The sequence below is a fragment of the Zophobas morio genome, unplaced genomic scaffold, assembly GCF_036711695.1.
Source record: "Zophobas morio isolate AGI-343-1 ecotype UQ-CSIRO unplaced genomic scaffold, CSIRO_AGI_Zmor_V1 ptg000011l, whole genome shotgun sequence".
NCBI lineage: Eukaryota > Metazoa > Arthropoda > Insecta > Coleoptera > Tenebrionidae > Zophobas > Zophobas morio.
Window position 1 is genome coordinate 6,676,447 of NW_026972116.1, and position 19,496 is coordinate 6,695,942.

Here is a 19,496-nt window from a genome sequence, read left to right on the forward strand (position 1 = left end):
TTATTTGTTAATAATGAACTTAAAATAGTTTGTATGTGGCAATTACGTTGAATACCTAAAACTAATGCAAAAATTAATATTTCAATATAGTTCAAATTAAATTGTATATCATTTACTGTCTATATTTTTTATAACACTTTCATTACTTTTTTCATAAAAAAATATAAATTATTCTCTTTTCATCATATGGGGAGAAGGATTCAAATTTAAGTATCACTTTTCCAGAGTTTTATGGTTTTGTCATGCTCAAGAGCAGCTGACGCGATAATATTTTCGGTGGGATGACATGTTGTACAGAGAACCACATCTAGAAAAAAAAAAAAACATTAATAACGAATTAAAGATAAAGTGGAAGTTTACCAGTGTGTCCTTGTAACTTTTGTACTATTTCTTTTGTTTGTAAGTTCCAAATATACACCAAGTTGTCTTCGGAACCACTAACAATCCACTTGCCACCAGTTACAGAGAAATTGGCAAAGATACAATACTTTTCATTTTTGTGGCCTGAATATGTTTTCAAGCATTTGCCTTTTGCATAATCCCACAGTTTTAACGTATTGTCTAGAGTAGCAGCAAGGATGTACTTTCCATTGGGTGAAAATTTTACAAAAGAAACTGGGGGATTATCGTCATCAATGAGCGTTTTTAAACACTGGCCTGACGCTGTATCCCAAATACGACTGAAATTCGTAACTGTTAGAAATTTTCATTCATAATAGCACAGTTTCATACCATAGACCGTCATAACTACTACTAACAATAAGTGACCCGTCCCTGTTAAAATGTACTGCACTGACAGGGTCAGAGTGAGCAGGTAGAGTCTTCAAACATTTTCCTGTTCTGACATCCCATATCCTCACTGATTCATCAAAAGAACCAGAAACGATTAAATTTGACTGAGGATTAAAATTGCAGCAAAATACATAATTGCTGTGTCCTTTTAATGTTTTCAAACATTTTCCTGATGATAGTTCCCATATTTTTAAAGTTTTGTCATCACTAGCTGATACTAGAAGCCTACTATCACTTGACCATGCTACATCACTGATTCCTAACTTATGGCCAGATATTGTTTTTTCAAACTTGCCATCATAGGCACCCCATATTTTAATCAACTTGTCTGCAGCTAAAAACAGAAACATTATTATATAAAACACGTTTTTTTACAACAGGCATGCATACAAGAACTAGCCAGCCATTCTCCGTTAGGACTAAACTTCACTGAAGAAACAGCCTTTGTATGTCCTGCTAAAGTAAATTTGAGAGTGTAATTTGGTTTCTGGAAAAATATTATCAGTTTTAAGCATTTTATGATATAACATTCCTACTAAATTGCTGCTGCTTTTATTTGAACCTCCTGTTGGAGTCAGAGAAGTATTGGTTGCCGGAGCTGACGGCTGGACATTACTTGACGAATGTACAGGGGCTGTGCCCCCCAAAGGCATCATCTTGTATTCAATCTGTTTCAACAGAGCGCTGACGATAAAAAATAACAGCAATACAAAAAGGAAATGAACCATGTGAATATTAATATGCAACATTTACTTACCGGGAAAAACCCTATTTCGTCATAAAGAAAAGACTTCTTTTACTTTATTTACAAAGTCCAAATACAACAGTTTTGTCTAATTCTACAATTCCATCCGAATTATTATCAACTAGTAGCAGTTTAAACGCACTTTTCGCTAGTATTCGTTCTCCATTATGCCGCCATCAACACATGCGACATGTCATTACCAGTGTTGCCAACTTACACTCGAAATCGCAAAAACACCAGGAATTTAAACAGCGGTGGCAAATTAATGAATTCAGGTTAGTTTTCATTTATTATTTATTTACAACTTTCACCTTTCCGTATACATCTAATAATCCACCCTTTGTCTTCTTTCGCTTGCGATCAAACCCTTTCTTCTTGGCCGTGGACTTCCCTAACAAATTTTTACCCAACTGTTGAAATTGTGATTTCTGTTTTTCTTCGTCTTTTTGTTTAGCACGGTCTTCTTTCAAAAGTCGATAATTCTTGTATTTATTTTTAGGTGGTTTAGCCCCTTGAAAAATTTATAATTAAAAAATAAGTACATAACAAAGGCAACCTTACCTAATTTAATAGCTAACTGAATCTTAGCTTCTTCCTTTTTCTGTGGATCAAAACCTCCCATTCCAAATTTAACTACTTCATGTCTCGCTTTTTTAATATTGAATTCGCTGACTTTCGTTTGCTTAGACGTCTCTATCTGTGCTTTTGCTTCATGGTGTTTTTTTGCTTTGTAAGATTCGTATGTAACGGACTGAAAATTTGTTATACTTCCTGGTTTTTTGCTGGAACCTCTTGTAGGAATAAAATCTTCAGTCATTATGTTATAAATACAGACGATTAGATAAACTTAACAAAAATTTACAGAAACACTAACAATGAGGTTAGAAAACAAAATGACACGTGCTGCATGCTGTTACCAGCTGTTACTGTTGTGGTGCTGCCACAGGCGTGCTGCAGTGTCCCACAGTATAGTGGTCCAAGTCTCATTTCGTTTTTAATCTCGATTATCACAAGTATTGGGGACTCTATTGAAAATGTAAATAGCCGTGCCATAAATCATCTTAACGTGTACGCCCTTGTGTATATAGTATATAATGTCGACAATCGGTCTCTTGATGGTTTATGACCAATGGAATCACTGGATTACTTGTGGCAGAGGCTTGTGGAACACTAGGTATACTATCCTCAAACATATTTGGCGTTTATGACTTCACACCAATTTGACTCCCATTATAATTCAATAGGCCGTCACAACCGGATGTCTTAAACCCGCTCACCGATACCTACCTGAAAAGACCTTTTCGACGTGCCAGGGACGGTCGAGACGCGAAGGACCGGACTCAGAGTAATTTTGTTTGTTAAAATTTTCAAATTTCAAAATTTCCTTACAGAACATGTTTTATACTTTGAAGAAAATTACACAAAGACACAATTATTAGAAGTGTTACACACTCGAAAATTTGAGAAACAATATAAAATAGATGCTATGGCGCGAGATCGTGGATTTAGGGTGATTAGACTTCCGCCATACCATTGTATATTTAACCCCATCGAACTAATCTGGTCGCAAATGAAAAATAATATAAGAAGGAATGATACGGCACCAAAATTTAGTAGTGCAACAATTGACATAATTACGGTAGAAGCTTCCAAAATAACTGCCGAAATGTGGGCCAATTGTGTACGACATTCCACAAAAGAAGAAGACCAGTGCAGGGCACGGTTGATAACACCGTTAATTATTAATTTAGAAGAGTCGAGTGATGATGACAGTGACTATTTCGATCAATAAATAAGCAGTAGTAGTTAATAAGTAAATAGTTGTGCTCTAATAAAAAATGATTGAGTACAAAGTTACTTTGTTTTTACTTAAAATAAAAAACTCGAAAGGCGCAGTTGTCGGTAAATGCAAAACTCAGTCCTGCCCTGTGCTTTTACTAGAAAAGGTCTTTTCAGGTAGGTATCGGTGAGCGGGTTTAAGACATCCGGTTGTGACGGCCTATTGAATTATAATGGGAGTCAAATTGGTGTGAAGTCATAAACGCCAAATATGTTTGAGGATAGTATAACTCCTTCACAATAGGATGCAGGATGTAGCCGTAAAAAAGAACCAGCAGTTGGAACATTATAGATTATTTTATGTGTTCCGTAACAGAACATTCATCTTACGACAACGGCATTACTACGGCTACTTGCACCAGCTTTCACAAAGCTCAAATAATGGTATTTCAGTAACATTTATCATCATGATTTTCCATAACATTAATACACTGTACCAGAGATATGTAACATTTATTACATAATTTACATATCTTTGTGTGGTACACATTTTAATATAAATCTTGGCCAAGATTTTTCTGTCATTTTGAAAATTTTTGTGTAACGGGCCAATTCACAGGGCCATTTTCAAGTTATTGTGGTGCCCCAATTAAAAATTATTAAATTTCGAGATTAGACAAAAAAAAAAACTCGCGAAACCGCATTTGATAAGTATAAGAAAGAAAAAAAATAATTCAATAATGTAGGCAACCATGCCTGCTTAGCGGAATGCCACCCCTATAGAGTTTTGTAAGACAGTACAGACAGTTTTTAAAAAGGGTCTCTTGACCTGACTTTTTGTGGTGCAGTGCTAGTGTTAAAAATTGGTAAGTAGAATTGTGTTTGTAATTTCACCAATTGTTTAAACTAAATGAAATCGCATTCCGCACCCCCTTCAAAGAGTGTAATTTAATTAGTATAAGATCAGTTTATTAATGAGTTTCCAATATGAAATGTTATTACATTATTCATGCTTCATAACTTATATAACTTCTCATTCGAGAATCGAGATCTAAAATATCGGCACGAAAAACGGGCCACCCGTATTTTTTTTTTCAAAGATCCGAAAATGTGCGGAACAAAGTACGATTTCGGCTGCAATACTTTCATGTTGTTATGCAACGTTTATTGTATTTTTTTATCTAAAAAGAACTAAAAAATTAATGTTTCAATACAAAATGATAAAAATGCAATAATCAAAGTTGAAAAAAAAATTAAAGTTTCAAGGAAAAAGCAAAACCAATGACCATTGATACTCTTTAAGGACGTCAATAACGGGTACTTCCCCCACGAACCTGTAAGACTGCTGTCTTTCTCCAGGGCATCTCACGAAATAAATGATCTGTTTATTCTTGTTGGATATTCTCTCATTTTTTTAAAAGCACATTCTGAAGCTCATCTAAAGTGTGGGGTGCAGGTACACTCAATTAATATGTTGGTCAATAAGCGTAGTAAAAACGTTGAAGCACTGTACTCAGAAAAATATTAGCTGGCCCGTTTTTCATGCCGGTGAGTGAATTCATTTATGACAGTTAAGCACATCTTAAAGTTAATCCATTTTTGAGAGTACGACCTTGAAAATTATCATCAGTTAAATTAATCTTATCGTGAACTCGATATGGGAGGAGTATTTTACAATTATTTTGCCTTATATTAATTAGTGTGTTGTTTCCTTACATACAGATTATTTCCTTACAGCCTGAATTTGGCCATTTATTCTGGAATTATTACTTTGATTCTGGACATATTTAATTCATGCCTGTTGCATTTATTCCACATGTGCTTTCGTTTATGTGTAATGTGGGGGACGGTCAACGATGTAATTAATTTTGATACGCTCATGTTAATTTCATCGGTAACTTGAATTAAGGTACAATTTAAGATCAGGCAAATTATTTGTCGCATAAAATTGTTGACAGATCATGGCGTAATTAAATCTTGTTTGTTCCCTTCCTTGTAATGTTAGTACGCACTGTACTATCGTTAAAATTCAGGAGATTTTAACTTTAACGGAAATAAACGCACGACATCGCGTGCCGAAAGTAGAGTGATGGGTGCGCTCCCAAATGTGGAGTGTTTTTCTCTCACTGTCACTGTTCACGTGAATGTTTATCCGCTACAGCTTATTTTCGCTCCCCGAATCAGGTCGTTTAGTTGGCAGTCTCGTTTGCGAAGATGGAATTACTTACGCCTCAGGATGTATATTTAATTATTCTTATACTTATCAAATTTGTAAATTTTAATTTATTATTATAGAAATAACATATTGTTTCAATTAAAGTTGCTACTTACAGAAGAATGGAGTTTATCCTACATGAGGATATAATCGGATGGTTTAAGGTGATTTTTCATATGATACTTGACATTTGTGAAATTTGATTTGTTGACTTTTACAGGCATTTGAGCTAGCGGGAAGTTTTTTTTTTGAAATTTAAACGTAACTAATGTTCCTCTCATTTTATTTCTTACTGTTTTTGATAGTGGACTATAGTATATACTTAACGCAAAAATTCAAAACTGAAAACTGCTATTTTATTACAATATATTTATTTCATATTGCACAACATTATATGCTTTACATTTGGCAACAATGTTACTCTTCTAAATTTTATACAAAACCTATTATCAAATAATAAAAACAACAATCTTTTTTGCATAAAAACTCGATGTTCGCCAAGATTCGTCTGAGAGTATTTGTAGATATGTTAATATGTAAAGAAAATTTATACGCTATTACAGGTACACATTTCATCAATAACATTGAAAAAATTAATATCGCAATTTGGTTTAATAATACTCTCTTTTGGTTATCGAATCTTTTAATAATGAAAATGAGATGTCAAATAAAAATTTTCAATAAAGAAAAATAAAGTCATAGTAAAATACATTAACAATGTTTAGGTAAGGAATGATAGGACCATATTTTTACCTTAAACATGTCAATCTACATTTTAAAATTTCACATTTGATTATCATGGTTACAGGAACTTCTATAATATAAAAATAATTTTATAAAAAAGTCAGACTTTTTTTATAAATGTATACATCATACAAAATGCAGAGCTCGTCTAATTCAAATAAAATTAGCGAAAATAAAGGTGTTCAAATAACACTGCTGTTAGCGTCAATTCTAGTTTACAATAATATAGTTCACATAACATAGTACACATTTAGTCATCTACTAGATTACGTTTCACTCTAAACTTTATTATTGCTTTACACTAATTTTATTTGAACCTATTTATTAAACAAATATGGATATTCACGTTGCACCCCATGAAATATCCGATGGTTAGGAATGATCCGTGCAATATTTTGTCTATTTCACATTTACAATTTTCTAGTTCCATCTAGACATTTTTAAGTTACATTAAGCACATTATAACAGAATAAACTTGTATAGATGAAACCAACTGATTTGCCTGTAACCATGATCAGCTACAAACTACAAATATATAAATTTGATTTGAGCTTCCTCTATTTATTCCAACATTGTTGATGTTGGTGCCACTTCAAATATCATTTGCAAGAAGACAGTCACTCCGTCTGAAACAGAAATGAAATGATTTTGTCGTAGCGAACTCACTTCCAACTTACCCATAAATGGTATGCGCATTTTGTAATGTACAAACGGAACGTAAAAAATCATCCCACCCAAAATGAACAGAGCTGCATACAGGTACTCAATGGTAGGTTTGTCTATTATGGGACCTATTATCAGGTAGAACGAGATCACTAAGACCAAATAAGGAATGATGATTGGCACCTGCACATTAAAAAAAATAGTGATTGTTGAAGAAAATAGGCAACTGGTACCTTGTAGGGCCTTGGGTAGTTCGGTTTAGTGTATCGCATCACGATCAGAGCCACCATCGCACCCCCATAAAATATCCATGCCGTGAAACTAAAGAAATCTATGAGTGAGTCGATAGTACCGTAAAGTACCATAGCAGCCGCTATCAAAGACTGGAAGCAGTAGTTGTAGTCAGAAGTCAATTTGAACAATTTTACTCACGTGGAAAATTAGACCCGGAGCTGGTGTATATCTACGAATGTGGACGTACGACAGAATATCCAGTAGATGTCCTTCACGACTTGCAGCGAAACATAGCCGACCCGCGGCGAAAAGCGTACCATTAGCCGAGCCAAAAGTAGAAATAGTGACGGACAGAGGCATCAACCAAGCCATCACACCCAACAGTCTGTTCCCAAAGGTTACAGCAACTGCTTCACTTGTAATCATTTCCATCGGTGACATTACTGTTAAGTACGACACATTGATCAAGGCGTAACAGATTGTTACCAATGGAATTCCAATGATTATACTTCTTGGCAAGTTGCTGTAAATCGGTATTGTTAGACAGTTTTGAGTTAAATTTGGCTGAATAGTACCGTGAAGGATTCTTTATTTCTTCTGTTACGTAGTTTAGGTTGTTCCAGCCATCGTACGCCCATAGGCCCGTATAAAAGGCCGTTGCAATGTTCCCCACGGAGTACTGAGTGCCCCTGAAAGGCTCCCGTAGGTGCTGAGTATTACCTTCGAGCAAAAAAAGCCTTCTTACAATTGTATTCTAAAAGTGTAGTTCGCTGTGTAAGTTTGATCCAGAATTTTGAGAAAATTCAAAATTCCAGGAAATTATTTTCAACTAAAATAAAAATGGTTTTTCGGGTACTTCTTTTTATCTACGATACCTTCAAACATCTTGTAAGTCCCTCCTGCTATTACAATAAGTACTGCGACGAGCTTGGCTGCGGTGAAGACGTTTTGAACACTGGTGGCCAGATTGACGCTGTAGCAGTTCACGTATAAAATCACGACTAAAAAAATATGTATAGTTGACATTATAAACTTGTATAAGAAGTATGGATTTACCAACAGCCAGTAGAGCAACCATTTTCACGACAATTTCAGGAGGTTCGCATTCAGTCACGAAAGCTTCGACGGCATATTTTCCGAAACTTAGACAGATGATCGCCATTTGTGACGGTTTCAAAACTAGTGTGCTAGCCCAAGAGAATAAGAATGCAGGTGGTGCGCCGAAAGCGTCCATAAAATAGGCATATTCCGCCCCAGACGACGTGTTCATGGTGCCCAATTCGGCATAGGAAAGGGCGCCTGAAAAAAAATCGTCAGCTAAAATTTAGTCGAGTTTAATGATCACAAAATACAAATAACGGTCATTGCCTATTTCAATCAATTAATTACTATTTAAGAAGCAACATAAATGAAACGTTGACTTGTGGACTCATAATTAAGTCAATAAAAAAGAGAAGTCATATTTTCAGCTACAAATTTGTTAATATATTATACATCTAAAAACGTTTTCGGTTCGTAACGTAAAGAAATAAGCTTTAGGTTTTGCTGAAAAATACAGCAATTTCGTTAATTTTACAGGAGAGTAATTATTTTGAGGATGTTCATAATTATCTATATTTTACTTTTGCGCATACATCTTCACAGCATGCATCAGGGTACATTTTTCTAAGACGTCAATAACAAAAAGATATTTTATTGAATACAAATTTATTTTTAATAAGAGCAGACGTGGAATGACAAACATTTTATGAGAAATTGTACAGATTCGCGTACGGAATTCTTCATAAAATCGATACGTTTTTTATTAAAAACGTACTGACAACACTGACGCTAATTCTCTCATATAAAATGCATTGGTTGTGGGTTTTTATGCCGCCAACTCGAAGTGAAACGCCCGACAATTATTCGTCGAACGAAAGCTGTTATGTTTCCCTTAGCTATCGTTTGGAAAATAGAAATTATTTTGTTTGTGTAGCTTTTAGTTATATTATGTATAGTACTTAGTTTTTATTTTTGTTGCAAAACATTTACTGTTTAATACTTAAAAAAAAATGCGTGCTGATATAGTGTTGCATAAGATTGATATAATATTAAAGCTGTCGTTACACTGAAATGGGCAAGAAATAGCGTCGGTCTACTCTATATATAATTTGATCAGTGATAAAATAAGCTTGTAGTGAATACATTAACAATTGATGGCTCTTTTATTTTTCATTGTCATTCATGATGTAGTTTGATTTTGCCTTTTTACATATCATTTGACATACAATTTAAAATACGTAGTTGTTTTTTTCCCTAACCACTGCAAACAGTTACGGCTAGTGTTATTTTTATCTATTTCAGTGTAACAAGAACCTTAAATTAAACATGGAAAATACATTAATGAGTCTTTAGTTACTGGAAATTTTACTTTACCCTTATTAGATTTTTATTAAATATGTATTCATTAATATTTTAAACAATAGCATATGTAATAACAACAATGACAATAATCACAAAGATAGATAACAATACTTTTACTTTTTATTCTTTTTAACCACCAGTGTACAAACCATTTCGTTTTCAATTTAACGCTAAAACGAATGTCAATTTTGTAATAATTTGGTCAAAGAACTGAACCATTAACTATACTAGTCAATCTTATAATTGTGAAAAATAATAACTTTATATAGTCAGTGGCTCACTGACAATGGTTCTGCAACTGCAAAATCTTTGGACAGGTCTAATTAATGAAAAGTGAAGGTTATAATTTGTTTTATAGCCATTTTCGGTTTTATTTTATTATGTCATCAACACTAGATTGTTCTTTTAGTATTAATCTAACGGTTTCTCTTTTCACTTCCAGAACGTGGCTAGCCAGAATCGCAACAGAACCATTTTCATGTTTTTTTAATGTCTCAGAAGTTGTAGAATATAAAACTTTCTCGTTCCGTTCTATTCACTTATGCCGTGGTTTGTTGTTGCGCATAAATTACTATAAATTATAAAATCTCAGAATTGTACACAAACGTAAGAATTAAACAGGGTGCTCCAAAAATAGGGCACTATTTCAATGGTAAATTATTTATTAAGTTCACTAGCTTAGGTTCGGGAAAAATCATTAAAAAATTTCTTACATGAATTTGACGTTGACTTGCAAAAACAAAATATCCATTTAAATATTTAGATAGATCAAAACGGTCAAAAATTAGCCACTACTGTCGATTCATTCTGAACAATTTTTAAGTTTTTTGTAATATTGTAAAATGAAAAAACGAACGATAAAGACAACATACCTCAAAAAAAACATGGTTAACTATCAAAAATAAAAATTAAACTTTGAAGAGCCATATTTTTAAGATTTGGACCTAGTTATTTTTAAATTATTTTTTCTCTGCTCAATAAATAGATCGTGTCATAGAGTAAGTGCGCCAATTTTTGAGCACCTGTATAGTGGACAGAACACATCGAAATTTATATGGAAACTGTTAATAACTTATTCAATTACTGATTGAATATTAACTTCATGTTTGTATTTATTTACAGATGAAATTTAATTATTTACTTTGCAGAAAATTCATTTACATTTAACCTTATTGGCGGAAAAAAATAATATTTTTATATTTGTTACTGTAAACACGTATTAACTAGATAGTATAATTTTTTATACATCAATCAGTACAACTTTTAGGTTTTGTTAATGTTTCGCAACTTGTTATGGGCATTTTTAATTTTAGAAGGACATTTTTTTTAAAAACTTCTGAAAGAAGCACAAAGTATTCGGACATTTTAATTTATTTGCTAATTTTCCCTGAGAATTATAAAAAATCAAGAATATTATGCGTATAAAAAAACATTTAAAAGGCGTCTACCTGTAGCACATTATATTAGTAATACCCCGGCGCATCCACCAAATAAAAATCAATATATAAATTATATTCGCCAAGCATTGAAGATTTTGTTAAACATATAGACGTATTACACGGTACATTTATTTTTAACATTGTACATAAAAAATGTCTTTGTTTTTACATCTTTACAGCAATAAACTATTTATTACTGCAAACAGTTCTCCAAGGCAGTATTATTTTTCTCTACTGAAAACCACTTGTCGGTTGCGCTTTTTCAGAATCAAGTTTTTTCACGCCGTTTTTCAAAATTTCTAGATTTTATACGATTAGTATATTTTATTTAGGTTTTCCATTAATGAGGGGTTATTAATTTCCATCAAAACACATTTCACTCAACAGATGTTTGACGTTCACTTGAAAACTTTCAACATAAAAAAGTTACAAAAGTATTTAAGTGGTATGTAAGCGGAGAACTTTCAAGTATACTTTGAAGTGATAGATTTATTCAGTATTGGTAATGATCTTAAAACTGCGTAGGTGTGTCATGTGTTATATTGACGTCAGACTATCGTCATTTGTATAAATCTCAAGAAATATACTAATCCCGTGATCTTTAAATATAATTTCCGTCCACAAAACAAAACGTTATACGGTTTGCGCGAAATCCCTTTTTGTTTGTTATGGTTTCTATCATTGTGTATGAAACATTAAAAACAAACGCTACTTACCTAGCAGTGATAGCAACCCACACGCCATCCATATCACAAAGCTCATCCCGATTGATCCGGTTCTCTCCAACAGACCCGACGGGGAAACGAAAATTCCGGAACCTGAAATAACAAGAATTGCCAATTTTTTGCACACATTGTTTGGAAAACACTTTTTAATGTTATGGTTCTCTGGAAAAATTAGTATTAATCCCACATTGAAAAATTTAAACGGAGCTTAGGGATAAAAATCTATTGTTTTATAGCAATATGGTATTTTTTGTTTAGTTAAATGGTGAGAAATCACGAGCTTTTGAGCATTTGCAACTTAAACAGTAATCTACTTTTATAACGATACATAACATTTGAAAGGTATCATAAACTTTACATTGGGTGAACACATAAATATTCTTTTATATTTTCAAGGGATTATGTTAAAATTTCTTGTATAAAACTTTTACCAGATGAAAAGCTATTTTAAAATATAGTAATGAAAAACAGAATTACATTTCGAATTTAGTGACGACGTATTTTAACTGGTTTCTGACATTTATATTCGACCTTTTCTCAAACATTTTTCTACAGTTTATGTGCATGTTTCTAGGATTATTAATGTCATTATTATAAGGATGACTTTCGTTTGAACGTCGGACAAACGTAAAAATAACAACATAAAAACCAATAGTCTTAAAAAAATATTCCTTGCTGCTTACATTAGGAAAATAATTCTTACTAAATTTCTATTGGTAAAAATGAATAGCTCGAACAGTAAATCTGAATTTTACGTAGTATTGCGGCATTTGTTTTTTGACGTCTACATAATTATTAACATCTTAAATCTGTTTCCTGTCAAGTAACTCTTGAAAAGCCAAAATCTGGATTCACTAGGTTTATGATACCGAAATTTGATAAAAAAAAAACTCTCTGGAGCCAGAGTTTGAACATTTCCTCGGCATCTTCGTAACCGCGAAGCCTCGGAAAATCAGGCAATATACTACAAACATATATAAATCTCCCTTCCCAAGTTTTAGACCAACCACGTCAAAGTATTAACCGTATTAACCGTTGAATGTCTAAACTTGCGGTCTCATTTTCTTAATTGTGTGTAGTTTGGGTTTACCTAGAATGCCTCGGAAGCCTAAAATAACCACAACTTATTGAGATTTAGCGAGAAAACTAATAGATACGATAATTCTAAACTAAAGCTCTTAGAAAGTTGGAATTGCAAAACGGTTATTTTCCGGAATTTGAGGTGAGGTTGTCCCACTGTAAATGGGTAAAAAAATCACAACATAAAATTTAATCGATGACAGCTGACAACGGGGAAAAGTCTTATACACAACAGTTTGGATTCAAAAAACACATACGTTTTTCGTTACGTTTTCTTCCTTGATTTTCTTCTATTAAAAAAGCAACGCCAACTTGATGACTTTTTCAGTTGAACACCCTTTATATGTTTCATGGAAAAGTAAACGGGTTTTCATCTACAAATTGACTGTTGCCGGGGCGCTCTCCTGTGCTAAATATACGAGCGCTGGAAGCATCAGAAAACGTGCGGGAAAGAGCTCAAAATTACATTTTCTGCAACGCTGACTACCTACGCTAATGTTGAAGCCATTAGAACTTCGAAGTTTACCAAATTTATTTATTCTTTGATTCACAAGTTTGCAACACATTTTCTACGAAATAAGTTTCTCGTATTATGAGAAATTAAAAAAAAGTAAATACTCAGTGTTCCATATTTTGTTGATATTTTATGATGTTTCATTATTTGCCAATTCTATGTTTGTGATTTCTGCAATACTTCCCGAACATAAACTAGGGAAGTATTGCAGCTTGTAATATGTGTCCTCGACGTTTCGTGACCATTAGGCTATAAAAAATATGTCTCCCATTTCCGTCCGTCTGTCTGCTGTCTGTTTGTAGTCTACTATTTAAAGTCGAAGTTGTTATGTGTCCCATTGCCAGGAGAGTTTTACTTAGTACTTGGGTCTTGTTGCGTTATCCTTGTGAATTTTTTTACATTTGAAAATTTATTGGAACGGCTGTAGAAGTATAATGTCGTGTATCAAGTTGATGAAACTTGTTGAAACTAGGTAATCCGTTAAAGAAGCTTTTACGATAGTGTAATGTTTATCACATTTAACATTTCGATTTCGATTCCTTTGCTTCTATCACATGTGTCATTCTATTTTGACACTTAAATGTAGTTTCCATGGCCGACTAGTATAAAGATTATGGCCTGTCCAAAGGAATGTCAAAGGTACATTACGTGCTGCCATCTATTAATAATTCAAAAACGATAAAAGAATTATTAACACCTTTTGAAAGGCACAAAGGCATTCATACCGAAACAAACCACCATTACACGTTTTGAAGTCCCATAATGTCAAGTCAAATTAAAATTTTGCTAAATTATTAAGTGTAATTATTAATAGATGGCAACACGTATCGTACCTCTTGGACAGGCCATAATCTTTATACTAGTCGGCCATGGTAGTTTCTAAGGCTTCAAGTATTTCCATTGTTGAGAATCCATTTTGTCACTAACTTTTATCTACCACTTTAATCTTGGTATGACGTTAGTTGCTATAGAACGTCTTGAAAGTTTCTTTGTTGTTCGTTATAACGAGTGATAAAAAAATTTTCAGGTTAGCGTAGGCTATGGAAATAATTCCCATTAATTTTACGTGAATTACGAAAGTACGCGTCAACAATGAAGGTTTTTTGTTTCCAAGTGAATTTTGAAAATAAACTTATTTGAAATTTGATTTAACAAGTTTGAATTTAAACGAGTAAGGTTTAACCAAAGAAATATTTCCACGGCCTACTCTAATCTAAAATCTAACTGATCGCCCGTTATTTATATTTATCTAGTTCCGCTAAAGATATAATGCTCTTATAGCTTAATTGTTGCTCAACTTGCGTCATTTTTAGGAGTTCGTAACAATGAGGGCAGTAATCTGCTTGCTTGGCCAATAGCTTTCATATTGTAAGAATAATAAATACAAATTTTTTCAAAACAGGACGTAGTCTTATGTTTATTGCTTGTATTTACTCAATTTTATTATGGATCCGCTGTAATATACTTATACACAGTTGTAAACGCACTATATCTTTAGCTGAACTTTCCACTGAAACATTTGTATCTTGCAGTTGGACACTTGGATGTTATTAAACATATGAACTAGCCATATATTAGTATAATGGCCTAAAATTTAGCAAACAATTCGCTTATTTTTGAAGTGAAGACGGTTAGTAAGACGTCTAGATACCTTTCTTTTTTATCTATCCAGAGAAAAATGATCTAAAATGAACAAGGACATGTTTTATATATAGTTTTGATTAAATATATCTACATACCTTTAAAGCAAAATATTTGTATGAAGCTTCCAACGTAGTTAAAAAAATATTTTCCTTCCAAAAAAAAAGAGGAAAGAAACATAATATTAGAGTTCAAAAGATACCTCATTTTGTAAAATATTTGTCAAGAAAATGTTACGAGTTGTAATTCTTGTTTTTTTTCTGAAACTATGAAAATTCGATTCTAGGGACCCTAAAAACCACTTTGGGATTGTACTGAGGCGTCATACGAAAAAAAAAACAGAAAAATTCTTGCTAACGGAATCGTTCCTACTTCTCCAGAAATAGTGTATTTTTTGTCGTACGGCAAAAGTGGTAGTTCATTACAGTTCCAAATAGTGTTTTCGTTTTCTGAAACCTAATTTTCATACTTTCAGCAAAAACCGGGAGTTACAACTATGACATTTCTTTGCGAAATGTGAGGGAGACAATAAAAATAAATTTGCAAAAAGTCGGTCTGTCATTGATTTTGTTGGTCTATTTTTTTTTTCACTCACAATACTACGATCTCTAACTTAATGTACTAGTTCCTTAACAGAGGCGCCAAGAGCTTCATCAACAGTTTAAATTCAATTCAGTACAAATAACAAAAACACAATAAAAGAGAGCCATGGTGAAACTTTCTCTTTGATCGTTTTATTTTCAATTCTACCTTTCAAATTGAGGGTAGGTCATTTGATAAGACGAAAATTCGGTACATTTGTCAATTTTCTACTTATGCAATAATGAAAGTATAAAACTGACGTTTATTAGCGGCCAACTGTATACCGTTAAAGAATAACTAACTCGAAAGGCTAGACAATTCAAAGAAATGTTCTGTACTGATGGGACCAAAGAAAGTCGAAAGTGTAGTCTACAGCTTATTGAGACGCCTAACCTTTCGAGTTAGTAATTCTTTGGGATATAAACGAGTCGGAGGTTTCCCGTAAGAAAAGAGTGACGGCAGGTGTAATCCAGCGTCCAGCGGGGCTCTTGCCCGAGACGTAGCTGTTTCCGCTCATTGGTTTGGTACAGTTCAATAAATGCTAATCACTACCGACACCTTATAACTCATTAGTAGCACACGTGTTTTTAGATTAGTAGAAATAATTAATAATAATTACCTATCATCGTCCCGACAATTAAAGCCACCCCACTGACGAGTCCCACCCGTCTCTTGAGGTGAATAGTGTCATTCTCAATTGAGCCCGGCCCCTCCAGCTGGTCCGGCCCTGCTGCGGCTGAGTCTTCAGAGCCATTGAAGCCGCCGCCGTTTTCGGCGTCGCCCCCGAACCCATTGAACCGGAGGCCGCAGGTTGCTCCGTTACATTGGCCGTTGCTGGTCCTGTTGCCGCGCCACTGAACACCATCTTTTGGGGACGCATTATTGTTTCCTGCAACGAACGAAAACATTGTGAATGAGGAAACGGAGAGAATTAATTAGGTGTGATTTTGCTGATTTACGACAGAGGGATTGAGGAGTATTGGGCCCAGTGAAGCGAAGCACGTTACAGATTAGGAACAAATCTGGATGGAGACCTACAAATCTCGTTCTGTACTGATAAGTGATAAAGAAATCGAGAGTGTCAAATGGAATTAATTATTATTAAGTTAAGCCACGACAAAGTGTGTTTTACGCAAGAATTAAGTTATCATGAGGCGGTAGATCAGACAGGTAGATAATGAGTAATTTTGTTACAGTAAGGTTCGTGGAAAACGATAGAGAAGGAGTGGAGGGAACATGGCGATAACAGAATACGAATTGGGTTGTTATAGGTGAATAATTTATTTTGTGAGGAAGTTGGGAAGACTCATTTTCATATTTTCCTTTTGACCTCGGTCGACCCATTAGACCTTTTCGAAATGAGAACAACCATTAAGTTTCATTTAAAGATTGACGACTTTTGGCGCGCTGTTGTAACTTAAAAGAGATTCTGCTATAAGTACTTTCATTAAGGCTCCATTAAAAAATATGTCCATGTGTAAAAGCTACTGATATGTTGAAGCTTTGTTAATTTTTATTTTATTCTTTTATAATTATACAGGGTGATTTAAAGCACTACTCCATACATAATTTTGATGGCAAATTATATGAAAAAAAAAAAGTAAAAAATTCTAGTAAAACTATAATCATTTCACAGAATTAGAGAACGTGCAGAATATTTAAATTTGCTATGTTATCAAAACTACCTTCCACCATTCATCTTGCTTGAATATCTTACAACACACGGTTTTCTTGATTATTGCCTTGGAAACATTTTTACATTGTTTTCTATAATAATTAACCACGATGGAAAATAATTTTTAACATTCATGACATTTTAAGACTCGGAAAGCCGTATTTTAAAGAATTGACTGTGTCTAATAGTAGTATTTACTTATATATTTTTTGCCATATAATTCGCCATTAAAATTATGCAGCAGTGTTCTGAATCATCCTGTATATCAATACATGTATGATGTTTTTTACTATTAGCTGGACTGATTTGGAAATTTATGTTTCACATTTTGTTTATGTACTTTTATTCTTAAATTTGATAAGTGTTCAGTGTAATCTAGGACTATTAGAATTTAATAATCCTTATCAGTGCATTACTTGGTAAATTTTTGATGGAAACTGATAAAAGTTAACACCACCACCCAATATCATTGTTAGTGGGTGCAGTTTTTTACATTAAAGGCAAACATTTTTTAAAACTCTAGTGCGAATGTCGATAACAATACATATGTAAGAACCATCCCATTACACGTGCCCTACATGCACTTGCTATGTCTTAATATTACTCTGTTCATTATTAAATTGAATCTATTTTTGTACATCACTTAACTAGTATTTAAACTTATCTTTTACTCCGTATTGATATCAACTAATAACAAAATCTTGGACCGTTATAAAAAGGATATATGATGGTCCAAATTCATAAAGAATTTATCAGTCTTTAGCAATGTACAGTATGGACGCTCGTGTTGAAAATATTGATATTAAAACTGGAAGTAGTTAAAATTCAAATTTAGATATGAAAAAAAAAATCCTAGTATACTTATAAAATTTGAGAACAATCGGCCCGGTAGTTTCGGCGATTATCAGAAGGCCGACGACAGACGGCAGACCGACAGGTGGAATCTGGAGACCTATTTTTTCGCACTCTCGGGGTCATGAAATGCCGAGAACACAAGTAGCCATTCGTCGGAAGAACCCTATTTCAATACTTCCTTAGCATACGTTCAGGAAGGAAAAATTTTTTTTTAACTTTTGCAATAAGCTTTTTCAACAAATTTCTCATATTTATTTGGAATGGAATATGACTTACTTTGGTATAAAATAAGTGGTTGAGTTTCTATGTTCTGTCGTAAAACAATTCTCCACGTTATTACTTTATTGTATACTGTGCAAACTAAATTTAATCCTATAATTTTTACAAGCAATAACAATAATTGTTGTTTAGTTTCAATAAAAACAGACACAGTAGGTGTTATTGTATTGTATTGATTGTGAGTATCCGATTTTCATTAATATATGTTTGGTCAACAGAAGTATTATTTCACTCACCTGAAACAACTTTATAATAAAGTTGTAAATGTGTTTGTAATTAATGTTCGTGTTTTCAGTTTTCGATCAGTTATAATATAATAAGGTATTTTATTTAGTGAAACGCAAATGATCGCATTAGCAATCTAGTGACGTAAATGTGACATTTTTACCACTGCATTACTATACAGATACTGTGATTTGTTATTATACGTTCGACCTTTGTGTTGTATTGCTCTTTTCCAGAAGTCTGCTTTAGCAAAATGACTCAGATTTTACCTTTGTTTAATTGTGTTATTGTGTGAGTTAACCATCTTGTACAAAATTAAATTTCTATTGCATTTTAATTGGTTCTGTAGCAACTGTTTAGAACACCTAAATGACCAAACTACCTTCAATGTGTTGTATAATTGTAAAAAATAAGTTTCTTCATATTCCCAATACGAAGCAAAATGTTGAAGTCTTGAAATTTTGTCGCATCAGTGTCCAGTAGTCTTAAGGGCAAAATTATGTTGAAATTTCTTCAAAAGTGAAATTGAAAGACATGTACACGTCGTAAAAAGTTTAATGTAAAAAAAATTAAGTGTTGTGAAAAATGTCTTTTTGTTCAGGTGTTGAAACGAATTCTCTAAATGTTACCAGTCTTAAGACAATTATTGTGTGATGTCTAACTCACCGTAAATTCTCTAAAATCAACTCACTTTATTCCTTTTGGTTTAAAATCAATATCGAAACTTTTATCAGGTTATTTTTTCCATGTTGCGGAAGTGACAGTGTTAATCTCTTATATTTCAGTGGACGCCAGTTTGTGTGAAAAGTGTTTACGCTTTTATAATTTAATACCTGCCAGAACAGAGAGTCCGAAATGCTTCTGACAAAAAATATAAAAACTTTGAGTATCAGAAGATCGTAACAA

General features: G+C 33.2%; 3 protein-coding genes across 5 annotated transcripts in view; all 3 read right to left on the reverse strand.

Moving 5' to 3' along the window:
• Positions 1-90: 90 nt before the first annotated feature.
• LOC135126729 (WD repeat-containing protein 5) lies at positions 91-1,747 on the reverse strand. Of its 2 annotated transcripts, none has more exons than XM_064052846.1 (6): positions 1,550-1,747; positions 1,329-1,460; positions 1,183-1,279; positions 733-1,126; positions 361-680; positions 91-307 (listed from the first exon to the last, which is right to left on the reverse strand). In XM_064052846.1, the coding sequence occupies exons 2-6, from the start codon at positions 1,446-1,448 to the stop codon at positions 207-209; spliced, it is 1,032 nt and encodes a 343-aa protein (XP_063908916.1). In that variant the 5' UTR covers positions 1,449-1,460; positions 1,550-1,747; the 3' UTR covers positions 91-206. The 2 variants fall into 2 exon arrangements, with proteins under 2 accessions (XP_063908916.1, XP_063908915.1); XM_064052845.1 differs by having other exon boundaries at positions 1,329-1,476.
• A 66-nt stretch (positions 1,748-1,813) lies between these two features.
• LOC135126731 (uncharacterized protein C1orf131 homolog) lies at positions 1,814-2,458 on the reverse strand. The gene is made up of 2 exons (XM_064052847.1): positions 2,099-2,458; positions 1,814-2,048 (listed from the first exon to the last, which is right to left on the reverse strand). Exons 1-2 carry the CDS (start codon positions 2,352-2,354, stop codon positions 1,828-1,830), a joined length of 477 nt encoding a protein of 158 aa, XP_063908917.1. The 5' UTR covers positions 2,355-2,458; the 3' UTR covers positions 1,814-1,827.
• A 4,083-nt stretch (positions 2,459-6,541) lies between these two features.
• The window catches only part of LOC135126733 (b(0,+)-type amino acid transporter 1), a 36,326-nt gene continuing 23,371 nt past the window's right edge, over positions 6,542-19,496 (reverse strand). For both annotated transcript variants that reach the window (XM_064052849.1, XM_064052848.1), the window contains exons 2-10: positions 16,176-16,445; positions 11,731-11,832; positions 8,229-8,471; positions 8,048-8,173; positions 7,748-7,892; positions 7,371-7,695; positions 7,172-7,321; positions 6,953-7,121; positions 6,542-6,901 (exon numbers count right to left, since the gene is read on the reverse strand). In XM_064052849.1, the coding sequence (XP_063908919.1) occupies positions 6,837-6,901; positions 6,953-7,121; positions 7,172-7,321; positions 7,371-7,695; positions 7,748-7,892; positions 8,048-8,173; positions 8,229-8,471; positions 11,731-11,832; positions 16,176-16,445 (1,595 nt within the window). In that variant the 3' untranslated portion in view covers positions 6,542-6,836. The remainder of the gene's footprint in view (positions 6,902-6,952; positions 7,122-7,171; positions 7,322-7,370; positions 7,696-7,747; positions 7,893-8,047; positions 8,174-8,228; positions 8,472-11,730; positions 11,833-16,175; positions 16,446-19,496) is intronic.

Excerpts from the sequence above, each read along its gene's own strand:
- LOC135126731 (XM_064052847.1), bottom strand. The coding sequence starts at position 2,354 with ATGACTGAAGATTTTATTCCTACAAGAGGTTCCAGCAAAAAACCAGGA. Across the intron at positions 2,049-2,098 it reads TCAGTTAGCTATTAAATTAG|GGGCTAAACCACCTAAAAAT; the intron begins GTAAGGTTGCCT and ends AAATTTTTCAAG.
- LOC135126729 (XM_064052846.1), bottom strand. The coding sequence starts at position 1,448 with ATGATGCCTTTGGGGGGCACAGCCCCTGTACATTCGTCAAGTAATGTC. Across the intron at positions 1,127-1,182 it reads AGAATGGCTGGCTAGTTCTT|CTGCAGACAAGTTGATTAAA; the intron begins GTATGCATGCCT and ends TTCTGTTTTTAG. Across the intron at positions 681-732 it reads AGTAGTTATGACGGTCTATG|TCGTATTTGGGATACAGCGT; the intron begins GTATGAAACTGT and ends TACGAATTTCAG.